The 17658-nt window shown below is 37.7% G+C and overlaps 1 protein-coding gene across 4 annotated transcripts in view; it reads left to right on the top strand.

Annotated features, from left to right (window-relative positions):
- ANO10 (anoctamin 10) overlaps positions 1–17658 on the top strand; it is a 76931-nt gene that overhangs the window by 18695 nt on the left and 40578 nt on the right. For all 4 annotated transcript variants that reach the window (XM_067470219.1, XM_060781856.2, XM_060781854.2 and 1 more), the window contains 5 exons: positions 1227–1282; positions 2467–2541; positions 3504–3686; positions 6659–6850; positions 7890–8018. In XM_067470219.1, coding sequence (XP_067326320.1) covers positions 1227–1282; positions 2467–2541; positions 3504–3686; positions 6659–6850; positions 7890–8018 — 635 coding nt within the window. The remainder of the gene's footprint in view (positions 1–1226; positions 1283–2466; positions 2542–3503; positions 3687–6658; positions 6851–7889; positions 8019–17658) is intronic.

Genomic DNA, 17658 nt, shown 5'->3' with positions numbered 1-17658 from the left:
TATTAGAAAGGGATTATTGACATTACCAACACTAAAGAATGCTGAATGTCTAGAGATAGTGTATTAAGCTGAAGACCTGGTTTTGCACACAAGCGTTTGAAGAATAAATTACTACGGGTTTTGACACATTCTGAATAAGGATTATGTGCAAGGATTTGGATGAATGGAACTATGCACTTTATATGTTAATTTGTATATTGTTTATATGTGTTTTAGATTAACTATTAACTGGTTTTAACTGAGGGGATGCTTTATAGTTTTATTGTTTATTTTACCGGAATTGTATTCTTGCCGGAGTTGTAAGCTGCCTTGAGTGCCCTGTGGAGTGATAAAGGCATGGTAGAAATGAAGTAAATAATAAATTTGTGTTACAGTAAAAAAGTAATGGTATTATAACTGTTGTTTGATTCATTTTATTACTAGATATCTATATTCAGATTACAGATGTCAGATTGATTTGCAAATATGAAGTAGCTTTGTGATGGAAAGAGATAAACACTTTTGATTTAGGTTTGCCTCACAAAAATTGATAATAAAGGGAAGAAATACATAGTCTAGGATGTTTAGCAGAGTGCCAAAACCATTTTGTGTTAAAATACACATAAATCTTTGTCATTGAAGTTATATGTGTATTTCATTAGTCATACTTTTACTATTTTATTTGGAAAATATGCTCTGTTTGATTCAGATTAGAAAACACCTGGAGTATTTTACATAATATTACAAAAATAGTTCATATCTTCAGTTTTAAACTTTCCAAAACATGGCACAAAATAAAAAGTGCTGAGAGATAAAGGGGAAAGCAAACAATCCCTGCCACAATTCCCTTAAATGACACACTAATTCTTACTATGACTATTTCTTACCTATGGCATATGACTTTTAAAAGGAAATGAGCTGCTAAAAATAGTTGTGGTTAAAAAAAAGAGCCAACATGGCATAGTGGTTTGAGTGTTCTATTAGGGCTTTGGAAACCAGGGTTTGAATCTCCGCTTGGCCATGGGAACCCCCCTGGTTGACATTATGCATGTCACACACTCTCAATCTCAGAGGAAGGTAAAAGCAACCCCTTTTGAACAGATCTTTCCAGGAAAACTTTATGATAGAGGTTGTCTTAGGGTTGCTATGAATGGAAAATGACTTGAGGGCACACAAAAACAAAATAACATTAAACGTATTATACATTATATGTAATTTACTTTATGTTTATGTATTTTTCATTTCAGAAAACCACAGATTAGAGTCTTCATATCAGAATCATTTAGTTCTGAAAGTCTTGGTGGTATGTATAGCTGAAAACTTCTTGATTATATTTGGAAGTATCTCTGCAAGGTTCAGTTAAATGAATGATGTTTCCAGAGAATGTTGGCTTGAATACCAGCTTATTTAGCATAAAGGACTTTATTAAGTCACATGTTTCATCTACCCCACTCTAACTATCTCCTCAGTTGTAATATCTTGTAGATCCCCAGAAGTTGCATCTGATTGGTAGGTTTAACCAGGACTAATGGCTACACCAGCATTAAACACTTTAAAACAAAAGTACTGTATCATTCTTGTCAGATTCCCTTTCAGTAACAAATGCTCTGGAAGAATTTGTCTGATATCTGCCATACCAATAGACTCATCCTATGCACATGCTCTCAAAAGTGATTTCCACATTTTTTTAGCAAAATGTAAAAATGTGTACATAGTATTTCAACCTGAAAGTGAGGTTGTAATTCTACCTCTGTAAGTATGTAGTTCATAACTTTCAGTGGATGATCCTTAAGATATCACTTCACACAGTCCCACTTCAGAAGATACCCGGCTTCTTAGGAGAATCATCACCTCACTTGGTTGGAGGTCTTACATCATCATAGCTATAGTCCTTTTCAGATAAATTTGTTTTGAAGATTCAACTCTGAGAGATGTAGCTTCATATAGAAATGAATTCTGAATTTGTGTCAGAAGCAACATATTGCAGAGTGCACTGCATGATGTCTTGTCTAGTGACTCAGCCCTTTGGTCTACTCCAAGTAATAATCTGTGTTCTCTGCAAGCATCATTAAAATTGATAAATTTTGTCTAGGGTCAGTAGCTGATGGATTAAATTGGCGGTATTCTAAATTTGCATATAGCTGTCCATATGTTTTTGAACTTCAAATCCCAGCATTCCTTATCATCAACTATTTGGGCAGGATTCAATGATGTTTGTAAGGCTGCATTCTTCCCTCACCTCTTTTGTAGCCTGGATTGTACTTTCTTAACTAGAATGGCCAGTGTTGACAGTATGAAGCCTGTGGACCAAATCTATCCAACTTGTCACAGCTTTTCTCAGTGTTATCCCAAATCACTGGTGTAAATTAATTGCCACATGGTGGCAATGCAGGATCAGGAAGTGACATACCTGGGTTGATGAACTTTGCCTTGGGCATTCCATGTTAGGATACTAACAATATATTATTTATTGTTTATCTCTTGCAGTTCAATTTCTTAAACTGCTTTGCCTCTTTATTCTACATTGCCTTTGTCTTGTTTGACATGAAGCTTTTGAGACAGGTGAGTTTTGTAAAAAGAGGAAATATTTACTCATTAAAAAACCTCAGTTAGAATATGTGATTTCGAACTATTTTAACACTGTCATAATTAACAGAAATCCCCGTGCATGTACAAAATATTAATAGATTTTTAGTACCTTTAGTCTTTTGTTGCTATTAATTTACATCAGAGTGAATTCAGCACTGAGTCCCACCAGGACTCAGTGCTGAATTCACTATTCTCTTCTGATAAAACCGGAAGTCACTATTCATTCCCAGTTTCCAAAACCAAGCAATTTTTCATTTTTAAAAGATGCAAGTGGATTATATGAAGTGATTTGAAAATGAACCACTCTTCCTAGAGAGTTCCAGGAGCATGTAATCCTATTTTTTCAGTTGTATTTTCTTGATGAGAGGAATTTCCTTCAGGGGATATAAAAAAGGTGGGGGAGCTGTTTGCAGTTTATGGGCCTTATGTAGCCCATTCCTGCCTGATGTCAAATTGGTCCACATCCTATTTACAAAATAGAAACTCCATTCCAGGATCAGTTTAGGCAGCTTGACCTGTTGCTATAGTGTTTGGAAAAAAAACCCATATGACCATTTTCCTCTCATTTAATTTTTTTCCCCATGTTGAATGTGAGTATTGTTTTTGGGGTTTTTTTTTGTTTTTTGTTTTACTTTCAGCACATTGTGGTGCTTTATCTCTTTTCAGCTGCATCCTCCTTGGTGAAAGTTATTTTAAGACTTCGATCTTAAAAATGACATTGTATTATTATATTCCTGGATGTGTAATTTAGTGCTTTTATTTTGCATGTATTCCTACTTTTAAATGGGAAAATGAAATAGGAAACTATTCCTACTTTTAAACAAAGATGATTCTTTAGCAAACTTGATTGTTAGCTAACTAAATGCAGAGTTTTATTTAAAAAACCTTTACAATCCATCATGTTAAATGCTTTGTTTTGTCTCATTTTCTTAAAGAGCCTGGCAACTTTGCTGATAACGTCACAAATCCTTAATCAGTGTGTAGAAGCTGTGCTGCCTTATTGGCTCCAAAAGAGACGAAATCAGAGGGTCAAGAAAAAGGTGAAAGAATTGGAGAAAGATGGAGACCTATCTTTATTTGAGCAAGTTAACCTGGAAAAAGGAATGGATACCTATTTGGTAAGTCGTTGGACTAGATTTTCCTCTGTATTGGAGTTTTACATCATCATCATCATCATTATCATTGCCATCATAATTAAGTTTTATTTGTATCCTGTCCCCTCTTCCCGAAGGGACTCAGGGCAGCTTACATTCTCTCCTCCTAAGACGTAACAACTCATGTAATCATTAATAACTGAGTGCCATAGAAACTACTTGAATTCTAAATGGAATTTGCAGATATGCCTTCAGATACATAGAAGATAAGAACGGACATGCTGGTTGAAATCCAACTTCCATCTAGCTCAACACACTCTTTTTACAGAACTAGTAATTCATTTGACATATTGTATCTTTCAGGAGGAGTTTTTAATCATATAATCATAGAGTTGGAAGAAACCACAAGGGCCATCCAGTCCAGCCCCCTTCCATGAAGGAAAACACAATCAAAGCACCCGCAACAGATGGCTATCCAGCCTCTGCTTAAAACCATCCAGAGAAGGAGACCACCACACTCCAAGGCAGCATATTCCAGTGACAAACAGCTCTTACTGCCAGGAAGTTCTTCCTAATGTTTAGGTGGAATCTCTTCTACAATTTGTCTCCAATTCTCCATGTCCTAGTCCAGGGGTCCTCAAACTTTTTAAACAGAGGGCCAGATCACAGTCCCTCAAACTCTTGGAGGGTCAGATTATAATTTGAAAAAAGCAAGAATGAATTCGTATGCACATTACACACATCTTATTTGTAGTGCAAAAAACCCCCCACTTAAAAACAATACAATAATTAAAATGAAGAACAATTTTAACAAATATAAATTTATTAGTATTTCAGTGGGAAGTGTGGACCTGCTTTTGTCTGATGAGATAGGATTGTTGTTGTTGTTGTGTGCTTTCAAGTCGTTTCAGACTTAGGTTGACCCTGAGCGAGAGCGGGGTAAATGACCTTGGAGGGCTGTATCCGGCCCTTGGGCTTTAGTTTGAGGACCTAGTCTCTATAGCAGAAGAAGAAAAAACTAAAGCCCTTGGGCTTTAGTTTGAGTACCTGTCCTAGTCTCTATAGCAGCAGAAGAAAAAAGCTTTTCCCCTCCTCAATGTGACATCCTTTCAGATATTTAAACATGGCTATCATGTTTTTTCTCAGCCTTCTTTTCTTCAAACTAAACACATTCAGCTCCCTAAGTCATTCCTCATAGGGCTTGGTTTCCAAACCTTTGATCATTTTAGTTGTCCTCTGGATGCTTTCCAACTGGTCAATATCCTTCCTGAATCGTGTTGCCCAGACCTGGACGCAGTATTCCAGATGAGGTCTGACCAAAGCAGTACAGAGTGGGACTATGACCTCTCAAACTAGACTCTATACTCCTATTGATGCCTCCTAGAATTGCATTGGCTTTTTAGCTGTGGCATCACATTACTGAGTCATGTTCAGTTTGTGGTCTACTTATTTGTCGTGTCAGGGCAACCAGTCAATTATATTACATTTCTAACAGAACAAAGCAAACAAACAGACGAAACACAAAATTTGTGAGTTTGGTAGTTGATTAAATGTCCTTTGACCAGTATCTGGCCACTTGGAGTGCTTCTGGTGTTGCTGCAAGAAGGTCCTCCATTGTGCATGTGGCAGGGCTCAGGTTGCATTGCAGCAGATGGTCAGTGGTTTGCTCCTCTCCACACTCACATGTTGAGGATTCCACTTTGTAGCCCCATTTCTGAAGGTTGGCTCTGCATCTTGTGGTACCAGAGCGCAGTCTGTTCAGCGCCTTCCAAGTCGCCCAGTCCTCTGTGTGCCCAGGGGGAGTCTCTCGTTTGGTATCAGCCATTGGTTGAGGTTCTGGGTTTGAGCCTGCCACTTTTGGACTCTTGCTTGCTGAGGTGTTCCAGCGAGTGTCTCTGTAGATCTTAGAAAACTATTTCTTGATTTAAGTCGTTGATGTGCTGGCTGATACCCAAGCAAGGGATGGGCTGGAGATGTCTCCTCTTGGTCCTTTCACTATTGGCTGCTACTTCCTGGCGGATGTCAGGTGGTGCAATACCGGCTAGGCAGTGTAATTTCTCCAGTGGTATAGGGCGCAGACACCCCGTGATAATGCGGCATGTCTCATTAAGAGCCACATCCACTGTTTTAGTGTGGTGAGATGTGTTCCACACTGGGCATGCATACTCAGCAGCAGAGTAGCACAGCGTAAGTGCAGATGTCTTCACTGTATCTGGTTGTGATCCCCAGGTTGTGCCAGTCAGCTTTCGTTTGTGGTCTACTAAGACTCCTAGATCCTAATCACATGGCCAGGTGTCACCCACAGTTGAACGGCTCAATTATGGAAAATTAATAGTTGATACAAATGTTTCTTTCCATCTTATCTATCTGATCTCTTTCAACACTAAAGAAATATGTAAAGTGTGGAAAGGACTGCATAAAAAAACTGGTTTTTCAGATGTTTGGATTTCTGATTGCTAGCAGTTCCAACCAGAGTAATAGCAAGGGACCATGGGAATCTGAATCCAAAACGTCTGAAGAGCCAAAGTCTTAAATCCTCTTGCTGTCACCTCAACTTTTGGATTCAAATCTTTTATTTGCTATCAAAATGTTTTCAGTTTAGTTTTTTGTACTATCGGAGTTTAAAGGGTTTATTTATTACATAAACAAAGGGTGAAAACATAAGAGAGAAGGTAGTTCTTAAAAGTGCTGCTTTCATTCTAATTCATGAGTCTTGGGTCTGGAGCCATGGCGCCCACATTTTCTGCTTTATTAAATGAGAAGCCTTCATGTTCCATGTAAGATGAGTAGATCAGAAGGATTAATTGAACTTCAAATGAAGAGAAACGAGAAAAGGCCCTTGCTCCTCTCATTTCAGTCTTAGGCTTTCCACTTCTCACTTTTCACCTTGCTTTCCCCTTTAATCTTTTTAATTAGGCAGGAAACTGCATTTGTCAGAATGTATTAGGCTGTTTTTAATGTGGTATTTATAAGCACTTTGGTGTCTTTTCTTGCAGGGAACTTTTGATGACTATTTGGAGCTGTTCTTACAGTTTGGCTATGTGAGCCTTTTTTCATGTGTCTACCCTTTGGCAGCTGTTTTTGCTGTGCTAAACAACATCACAGAGATGTATTCTGATGCCTTAAAAATGTGTAGTATCTTCAAACGTCCATTTGCAGAGCCCACTGCAAGTATAGGTGTATGGCAGGTAATCCAGTCATGTTCTTAATATTTGCATAGTTCCGTTACTGGTTTGTTTTGTTTTGTTTTTTGTTGCCATATACAAGAGCCTCAAAGAAACAGAAACATCTTAGATAAAACCATATAAATGCTGTTGTAAGCTTATTATGAACCGAGAGATTCAGCTAAGTGGAAAAAATGGCCTGCAAGAGAAATACTGAGAAGGTATTCATATTTGTAGGTTCAGTTTGGCCATCTAGACTTATGGGACTTATGGGACAGTTTTAGTTCCAATATCCCCAAAACTGCTACTGTGTTCCCATTTCCGTCCTCCATTACTGGCATAACTCCTTCAGATTGCTTGTGCTGTGTTATTGGCCTAGTAAAGATGTAAGTGTTTTTCCATTTGGAATTCTGATTTTGGTTACGAGCTATGTAACCATTCCGTCATTCACTAAAACTGAAGTGAGTAAAAAGATGCTTTTAAAAATATTTCCCTAAAGTTGCTTCCATGTGGCTTTCTTCATACTTAACAGATCCCACGCTGATACCCATGTTTAGACTACAGGCAGTCCCCAAGGCACAAACAAGATAGGTTCTGTAGGTTTGTTCTTAAGTTGAATTTGTAAGTTAGAACAGGCACATTTTAAAATGTAATTCCAGCCACACACACAAATATGTGCAAGCTTTGGATAGAATAGAAAAAGGTTAACATCCCTTGTAATGCTTGTTTTGCTGTATGTGCTTCTGTTCAGAAGATTTCACATCAGTTTATGTCCCTGTGATAATTAGAGTTTGGAAAAATTGGCTTGTTGTAGAAACAAGGATTGGTGATAAAGCTTCACTGGACACACCTTTTCCAGGAATGAATTTCCTTTCCTGGAAGTAGATTTCTCTCACTTTCTGTTGTCTCACCTCTATTTGTAACTATGAGTTGTTTGTAAGTTGGATGATTGTAACTTGGGGACTGTCTGTATTGGCAGTTTTAGATATAAAATGCAGGAATGTTGGATAATAGCTGGCTTGTTACCAAAGATAATCTACTGTTTTATGTTCTTTTGTTTCAGGTGGCTTTTCAAACTATGACTATCATATCAGTAGCTACCAACTGTGCCCTGATTGGCATGTCACCTCAAGTAAATGCTCTTTTCCCAGACAATAAGATTGAACTTGTTCTGATTGTGGTGTTGGCTGAGGTGAGTGGAAGATTAAATGTTTGCTTTTGGTAGAAAAATAATTGTTGCTATGTGTTGTACATTTTCTTGGGAGCATCTACACTGTAGATTTTTTTTTTCAGTTTTCACATCTTTTTAACGTGTGACTCAGTGCTATGGAATCGTAGGAGTTGTATTTTTATATGGTCTTTAGCTTTCTCTGCCAAAGAGTGCTCACCAAGCTCACCAAACTACACATCTCAGAATTCCATAGCATTGAGCCATGACAGTTAAAGTTGTGCCAAATCTCATTAATTTTACATTGTGGATGCACCTCTTGTCTGATGTGTCTTCACCTGCCAGTAAGCAATGATTTTCAAGCTTTTCTGCTTTTGGGAACCCTTTGCATACATATATGACTGCTTTGGAAACCCAGCAAGTTGTAAAAGAACACACACACAAACCCATGGCCTAACTTTATACTTTGGTAGTAGACCTATGCATAAAATGGGATTTATGCTGAATCACTTTGTAATAACAAAGTAGAGTGATTTTCAAGGAAGGAAGTTGTGAGCAGGTGGAGTTAAGATGACTTTCCAAAATAAATGCCATCTGAATGTGTGATTAGAGATTCACAAGACATGTTGTGTACTAGACAGACCTGTGAGGAGATCAGCATTTCCCCTGGTGAAGCGCTTTCATGATGAGTTGGGGAAGGAATGTGAAATCAAATCAAAGTAGAGACTTTACATCAGACATAGATAAATCTTGCCCCTCCAGGTGTTTTGGACTTCAACTTCCAGAAATCTCAGTTAGCTTACCAGCTGTTAGGAATTGTGGGAGTTGAAGTCCAAAACACCGGGAGGGCCAGAATTTGCTAATGCCTGCCTTAGATGCTTTGAAAATAATAGCAGTCCTCCACAGGAGTGATTAGTGACTTGAGTACAACAAATGGCTAGGCTGATTAGTGTATTTTTGTATATTTTATCCACACATTGATAACCGCAACGGTGGGCAAACACTCAGTTTGCATGTTAAGCAAATGGTTGGGAAAGTGCATCTTATGAAAATGGAATAGTGAAATGGTTCAGTGATATATACATATGAGAAATATTTGTCATAAGTCATTTAGAATGCTAAGAGAGCTTCATCATTTCAGTAGTGAATTAGATTAACATACTAACAAATTTTATACTAACAAATTTATTTAAAGCTGGAACATATCATGCTTATGCAACAATCAAGTGCAAGTTCTCTCTCTCTATGTTTATTTAAGATCTTTCTATAGTGTTAACTGGAATATGAATTTTCCCCTTTATGCTGGACAGAAAAAATCCTTCAGTTTGGTAGTTTGTTTAATATAATTTCAGTTTATATATGGACAATATTTAGCTATGAAAGCTCTTTGGTAATCAATATGAAATCCTATTAAATAGCATCTCTACACTAGGAGAATATGGAATTGGTTTGAAGGATAAGTTCTTCAAATTGACATGTACTGAAGAAAGAGACAGATGTTTGCATTGTTTACATGTAATTGGTCTTGTTTCTTTCGTTTCTTAATGAAAATAATTATACTTAGAAACAATAAAACTTTCCTGTATTTACCTTTGGGCTCTTGTGGCATGTGACCTTTCATCGAATACTTTAAAATTACCATATTCTTCAACTGTAAGAAGCTAATGATTCTTAATTTGAGTACCACCAACAGAAAGAAACCTCTCTCTCTCTCTCTATCAATCAATCTATCTATCTCTGCAGTTCTAAGACATGACCATTTTTAGAGATGTTTATATGGGAAATGTGCATCTTAGAAGTAAAGAAACACAATATTTTAGAACAGGGGTATGCAAATGGGTATACTCTAAATTATTTTAGTGTGGATATTGCTCTCCAGATGTTGTGGGAATGCAATCCCCACATTTTTTACCTTGGCTATGCTTGGTAGGAGTGATAGATGGAATGTTAAGTCTATACTTTCCCTGCCTTTACTTCAGGTTTTTCCGTAATGCGGTTACCACAAGAGAGAGCTGGAATTGCTGTTAAGCGCTTTCTAATGGAGAAACATCACATTCTATAAGTCATTAAAGTGATTTCAAAAAGCTATCACAACTTCGCAATTAAAGCTGATGGAATAAATAGTTTAAGGAGATTACTAGATTTCACCAATGAAAAGGGGGAAAGTCACACCAGAAATATTACTCCTTATTCATTCGGAAGTTTGTATATTACCATCTAGTGGTGATTTAGTACAATATATGAAAATGAGTTATTACTAGACATGTGCATTTCGGCTGAACCTTGAACCGTTTCCGCTGTCCGGATTTCGGAGGACTCCCTGATCTGTTTTTGCATGCCTCCTGAAAATGGGGGGGGGGGGGGGGGGCATCCGAATGGAGGTTTTTGGTCCACAGCTGGAGAATGCGGCTAGAACCAGCCCATTGGAAGCAATGGAGGGGCTTTATGGGCTCCCCTTCCTGTCATTTTTAGGTCTATAAGGGTGAAAATTGCCACACTTGGAGAACTCATCTACCACTGCTAGCCCACCAAGTTTCATAATGTTTGGGTCATCCCCTGATTTTGGGGAATTTCTTTTCTTTCTAGAAATAAAATCTCCTTGAAACATTCCCAAAAAGGTATCCCCTGCTGGCCTCGTCCTGTATCTTCTCCAGGAGTAGCAGGACATCATTTCCTCCAGTCAAATGTCCATGTCAAAGATGCAATTCCACATTACACAGACAACTATTACACTTCTTTTACTAATAAAAAAACAACAGCAACTTCTTCCAAAGCTTTTGTATTTCTTGTCAAGAGAAGCCTAATTCTCTTAATATTATTATTAGGCAGCAGTAGCCAAATTATTATTATTAAATGAAATTAAGAAGGAAGGCAGATTGCAGAGGATAGGATTGTTACTATTGTTAAAGAAAGGCTGGTGGAACTTGGGTTGGTGATGTTTTGGTATGGAGGAGGATTTTTCAGAGAACAGATCACTGACTCAGTTTTCCCGGAGATCGTACTGTTCTGCGGTTTGCTCTAGTTCACAGCTTTTATAACGTGGGATGTAGGTTGGTGAAGTTGCATAGTAGCCTTAGGAAACATCACCATAGCTGATGTGTAACTTCTGTGGTTGTTAGTAATTGTGTAAGCTCACTTGTATATCAGACCAATGTTGTGTAACCAGCTTTAGCTCCATATTGACAACATATTCTTCTGCATTATATGTAGCTGTGGGCTAGAATTGCAAATTTTCTTGCATGATATGTTAGTCTTGTTGACTTCCCTCATTTTGTCTTGATCCTTTCTTATTGCTTCAGTAGCATCGAGAGGTTCACCATACCCACAGACCAAGGCTTGCTACAGAAGTGGGCAAAATGTGTCCTCCAAAGTTGTTTTTTGTGGCTTTCAACCTCCCAAGATTCTCTGGACTGTCCTCTAGGAGGACTAGTTCACCTTTATGAGAGATTGCACAGATTCCTTGCCCTGTTTAACACCAATTTTTATAATCTAAAATTGAACATTTGGTCTCTTTTTATGGGGAGAGTATGGTTGACAGCCTCCCGAGGGTCCCAGAGCCGAGATTTAGTCTCCAGACCCCCTGCAGTTGCCCATTCTGCCATATTGGGCATGCTGAAGTGGCCATGCTGGTTGCCATTGAATCCAAGCAGTGACCACGAAACACTTGGAAATGTACATTTGTGAACTATACAGTAAAATATTTGATTTTATTCCATTAAGGAACTGTGCCCTCAATTGTATACCTATATGGCAGTGCAAGCACTGCAATTATTTGCTGATTTTTCAAGAATTATCCAAAGCTTTTGTTTTCACATACTTCCCCAAGCAGTATCTAATTCAAAATGCAGATCAAGGACCTGAAAAAATTATGTTTAAAGACTATTTTTTATTATTTAACTAAATAGGGGTCTGTCTTTAAATCTAAAAGCAACTTCCTGGTGCTAAAACCTTTATATGGTATTTTATTAAATGGTGTTCTAGAAATTTCTAAATTTTCCTCTCCCCCCACAGTTGCCCTTTTTGTGTGATTTTTCTTGGATTAATTTTATAAAACGTATAGAATGGAATTTGTGAAATACAGAGTTGTGTGCTGTCACAAGACATTATGTAAAGCAGCTATCAAGATAAATTATTTATTGACTTCTGGTTTTATACAAATTCCATCCTGCTCTTGAAGGAAGTGTTAATCCTGAGTTGTCACTTGTATGACTGGAAGTAATTAGTGGGATAGTAATTCTCAGAGTTATTTTTCATTAACCCCAGCACTGTGGAAAGAACACAGCAGGCAACTGCTTCCTTTTTTCCATGTCTTTTTTTAAAAAAACCACTTTTTTTGAAGTCACAGGAGATTTCTAATGCATGCATATAATCACCTGAATCTGTATAGCGGATAATATAAAGCAGGCCCAGTAAGAGACTGCTGAAAATCCGTACCCTGTAATGTGCTCAATCAGGGTCAATAGGAGTCAAAGGAACAGTCATAAGATAAAAGTAAGCTATCTGGAGGTGGCTGATAAATGCAAATGAAAGGAAATATTTTATTTGCTACCATTATTACATGGATTGCTTTAAGTGCTTAAAAAAAAAACCCTGTCATCCAGAAACTACTTGTTACTACTTGGAAATTGATTATAGCTGTAGTATTTCAGATTAAATTTGGCATTTCTACAGTGAGGGTTTTTTTCTGGGCATAAAATTGTTAGATAAATCATAACCTCATTGAGCAGTTCTCAGATTATAAATACCCGGATATTTCAAATCCTTTTTTCCTTTGGTTCTTGCACACAATATGTGCAGTTTGTGCATATGTCTGCTTTTATTACACAAATTGTAGCTCTCACATACTCTTGGAACAGATTTTTAAAAGGCTGTATCTGTTATCCAGTTGTTATTGAGAATTGCAGTTTGATTTAGCAATATCTGAGGAAGAGTCCTCCAAATAAAGGAGTTATCCTTGTTTTCTGTGAAAAAATAAAATTAGAACAAAAAACCCTGGTAAGTTAACCAGGTAACAAACATTTTAACAAGCTTCCACATGTCTGTTAATCACCTTTTTAACTATCAGCTATAATACCTTTCATGCATTGGAGCAGATTGTCACAATCTGGATTGATTTAACAGTCTCTCAGTAGTGAAAATGGGCAGAAGAGCTATGGAGAACAACGATTATTCTCTGCTGTCAGCCAAACCCTTTGTTCCCAAAGTACAATTGTGAATCACTGGGGCAGTGGTTCACAAATTTGGGTCCCCTGACATAGTACTGCAACACTCAGAATTCCTGTCCATTGGCCATGTCAACTAGAGCTTTAGGGAGCTGAAGATACACAGTTGGAAACCATTATACTTGAGTTCAGTCTTCCATAAATCCAATGTCATATTAAGCTTTTAACTCATATTTTCATTTATTTTTAGACCACAACTTAAAAATAGATGGGTTATTTTTCATTGCTAGTGTTGGACAGCCTTAAAACTATAGTCAGAATTCGGGCAATCTCTCTTTGGACCTGAACTAGCTATGCATAGGAACTGTTTCAAGAAGTTACATGTGGATCACTTGTGGTAAGAGGGATGGCGTAATTAGTGCCCTTCTGTCCTGAGGCTTTTTGCATACTGTTACAAACTTCCTGTTCAAAACTTTGTTCAAAAGCAAAGTACAGACAGTCCCCAAGTTAAGAACAAGATAGATTCTATAGGTTTGTTCTTAAGTTGAATTTGTAGGTAAGTCGGAACATGTACATTTTTAATGCACACACATTCCAGGAAGAGGTTAATATATATATTTTCATGATAAATTACATGAGGGATGAAAGATGGCGCTGACGAAGGCTGTGCTGTGAAACTTCCTGGTCTATTTTTTTGTTTTATCTACCATTTTAATTTCCTCTAGTGATATGCATGCTTTGGAAAGCATAGGGAAGGGTTAACACCAATGTGGTTGTTTTGCCTCTGTTCAGAAGATTTCACTTCACTTTGTGTCCCTGTGATAATTGGATTTTGAAAAATTTGGCTGCTTGTGGAAACAATGTTTGGTGAGAAAGCTTCAGTGAAGACACCTTTCCCCCATGGTAATAACTTTTCCAGAAGTGAATTTCCTTTCCTAGGGGTAGATTTCTCTCACTTCCTATTGTCTCATCTCCGTTCTTAACTATGAGTTGTTTGTAAGTTGGATGTTTGTAACTTGGCGACTGCCTATACTTTCTTAGATGTTTGGAGGAAAGCCTAGTTAGCCACATTATTTTTTTAAAACATTCCTTTGTTAACTGCCATTAAACTGAATTACAACTCTGTTTAATCATTTGTAGGTAATATGCTTACTGTACATTCCTTCTGGAAAATGTCAAGGCTAAAGTGACCAAATTTGATTTCTCAATGGCCATCTCCACCACTAGAGGGCACATGAGTTATGTGCATTTTGTTCATTAATTGAATAGTTTTTCATTTACTGGTAGTAATTGGAATAATAAAGAAAACAGTTCTAGTTCACGTATCAACAGTACAATCCTATGCATGTTTACTCAGAAGCAATTCTCACGATATTCAGTAGAGCTCATCACTAATAAGAGGAATTTTATTCAGTGCAATCTCTTCCTTAGTGAGCAGCTTCAAGCTCTTGTGTATAGTCATTAGTAAATTGCTAATTTTGGCCTAAACTTATTTGAAAACTACTGGTAAATAAAAACAACTATAATTCTAAACTAGAACAAATGTCTTTAAGTCTATTCAGATTTTTTGTGAATATTTTTTAATTTTTATCACTTTATCCAGGGCAATTTTCTATCCTAAGTGGCTGCATCCCAGTAAGCTGTCCCCACATCTGGATGTGCCATAAAGTGGGATCCAGGGTCCCTATACAGCCTGTGGACCACACTTTCGCCATCCCTTCGTTATATATTTTGGTTCATAGTTAAGGGGTGTGTGTGTGTGTACTTGAAAATTAAAACCAAATAGATAAGTTGTTAAAGCAAACAGATTTTTCAGTCTCTGTGTCCACTATAAAATGAAATATATAATAAAGCATAGTCTTCAAATATTATTTTCTTCCCTTTATTGGTGACTATTTTCATTCTCTATCCTTCACCCCCACTCTTGAACTTTTACCCCAACTTCATTTATTCTTCCTTTTTAAACTTTCTATACTTCCGTTTTCCCATCATTACACAACACTTTTAATTCACCAGTTTTCCACTGCATACATCCTGCTTTATTTCCTAAATTTTTTTCCATTGTTTCCAAAGGCCCTTTCCTTCATCTGTGATCCTCTCTTAGCCCTTAATGTTCCCCTCAGTGCTAGTTCCTCTTTTCCACTTTACACCCCAGATCATCAAGTCAAATAGTAAAGAGTAGAAACATCACACTGGCAACAAAGATCCGCCTAGTCAAAGCCATGGTATTCCCTGTAGTAGCCTATGGATGTGAGAGCTGGACCTTAGGGAAGGCTGAGTGAAGGAAGATCGATGCTTTTGAGCTGTGGTGTTGGAGGAAAGTTCTTAGAGTGCCTTGGACTGCGAGAAGATCTAACCAGTCCATCCTCCAGGAAATAAAGCCCGGCTGCTCACTGGAGGGAAGGATACTGGAGACAAAGTTGAAGTACTTTGGCCACATCATGAGGAGACAGCAAAGCCTAGAGAAGACAATTATGCTGGGGAAAGTGGAAGGCAAAAGGAAGAGGGGCCGACCAAGGGCAAGATGGATGGATGGCATCCTTGAAGTGACTGGACTGACCTTGAAGGAGCTGGGGGTGGTGACGACCGACAGGGAGCTCTGGCGTGGGCTGGTCCATGAGGTCACAAAGAATTGGAGACGACTGAACGAATGAACAACATCAAGTCTTCCCTATCTGCTTGTGCCCCAAACTGCAAAGGTATACATACCATTTTGCCCAAGCCTTTATCTATACTTAGGATGATTTCATATTCTGCTTTACAGAAGGTAAAGCAGAATAGCAGTAAAACCTGGAATGGCAGTAAAACCTGGATTAGTTTTAGAGGTTAGAGAATCATCAGAAGGCAGAACAGGGGCTTTGAACTCGCCCATGAAGTATTATCACCATAATACACCTTTGTAGAATGAGCAGTAGATACACAATTACCTACTTTTTATGCAGATCTGTGTTCTCTTTTGCTCTCTTCTTAAATGATACATTATCTTTCTTTGGACATGCCCAACGTAGCCATCTTGTGTGTACATCCCTAACTTCTTTCTCCTGTTCCTCACTAGCTTCAACTTCTACCAGACCTACATTTGCATGGAGTAGCTTAGAACAGCTCATGAAGAAGCTTTGGAGAAATCATCTGTAAAAACTGCTTAGAATGTAGTACTTCAATATGGCATCATAATTGTACATACTGTTGTGCCAGCAATCATATGCTAAATTTGTATAGGAGGAGCTTTCTTTTATAACAGTGAATCAGGCTATTTACAGGTAAATGTATGTGATACATAGATTGTAATAATCCCGCAGTTCTGCTGGTAGTATTTCTTTGCTTCTTGCACTAGTGTTGCTTCTTACTTTGCCACAGCTGATCTTCCACTCCACATTTCCTTTTTGTCTTCTTGCTGAGAAGCTCTGCAGACAAGAAGCCTTCTGTAATATGTGCTCGACAGCTGCAGGATTCTAATGCCAAAATCTGCTCTCCACTTCTTATCCTCTCCTTTGGCTTTTTGTCTGGCCTTTTGGCTGCCTGCTCCAGTCTGTTCTGTTGGGTACAATATAAAATGGGTTTGTCCAGGTTTTACAATCTTCCTAGCATTTATTTGGCACTACAAAGTGCAGGGAATGTTCTGATCCTGATTTTTTTTAAAGTCATACATTTCTTTCATTTGAACACACTATCTTTAGTATGGAAGCTTCCTGTAGCTTTTTTCAGATGTAACACATAAAAATAGCTGATCTTCTTGAACTTGTTAGAATTAGTTATGTACAACCTTTCCTGGAACTTTTCCAGCACAGTATATGTATGCACACATAATAAAAAGCTGTCTGTAAGAGCTCTGCTAATATTCCATGGATTGTGTAGAGGTGACTTCCTAAGTTAGGAACTCTGTTTGGGTTATCAATATGTGTAACTTATTCCTACGCAGTGCACAATTAAAAAAAAACACACCATGTCCACAAATAACTTTTTAAAGATATGTTTGTTTGGTTGTTTTGTTTTGTTTTTTTGTTTTTTTAGTTTTGGAAGCATTATTTTTAGATGCATTAGGATTTTGTTCTAATGTTATTTCTTCCTCATGCTTGTAGGCAAACCCTTGTTGCATCCATTTCATATTGGATGTTTTCTGACTACATGCTTTTTGGAATTTTAATAGACCTTTTGTGTGATCGCCTTTTCATCTGTGCTCATTCAGGCTATGAGTCTTCTTGAAACCTCCTGGTTCAAGGTTGACCTTGTTTATCTAATGATTGGTTTTCTTGCTTCAGAGCTTCACACATTGTAAACTAAGAATGGTCTGGTGGATTGCCACAATACAGAGTAATAGCATCTTAACTCTGAAATATAATTAAGAAACACACAGAAGATGGGGTAACATTATTACCGTCAAGGTCTGCTCCACATTTGAGGGGACCTAGGGCATTGTTTTCTAGTGAACCTCCTTTTCTGTCAGTGGGCCCAGGTGGGCTTATCTTGTAATGGTGGCAGCATTGTAAGCAGCACTGCCTAAA

The sequence above is a fragment of the Anolis sagrei genome, chromosome 6, assembly GCF_037176765.1.
Source record: "Anolis sagrei isolate rAnoSag1 chromosome 6, rAnoSag1.mat, whole genome shotgun sequence".
Classification (NCBI taxonomy): domain Eukaryota; kingdom Metazoa; phylum Chordata; class Lepidosauria; order Squamata; family Dactyloidae; genus Anolis; species Anolis sagrei.
The sequence above is the reverse complement of the archived record's forward strand: the minus strand, read 5'-3'. Positions and strand labels throughout refer to the sequence as shown.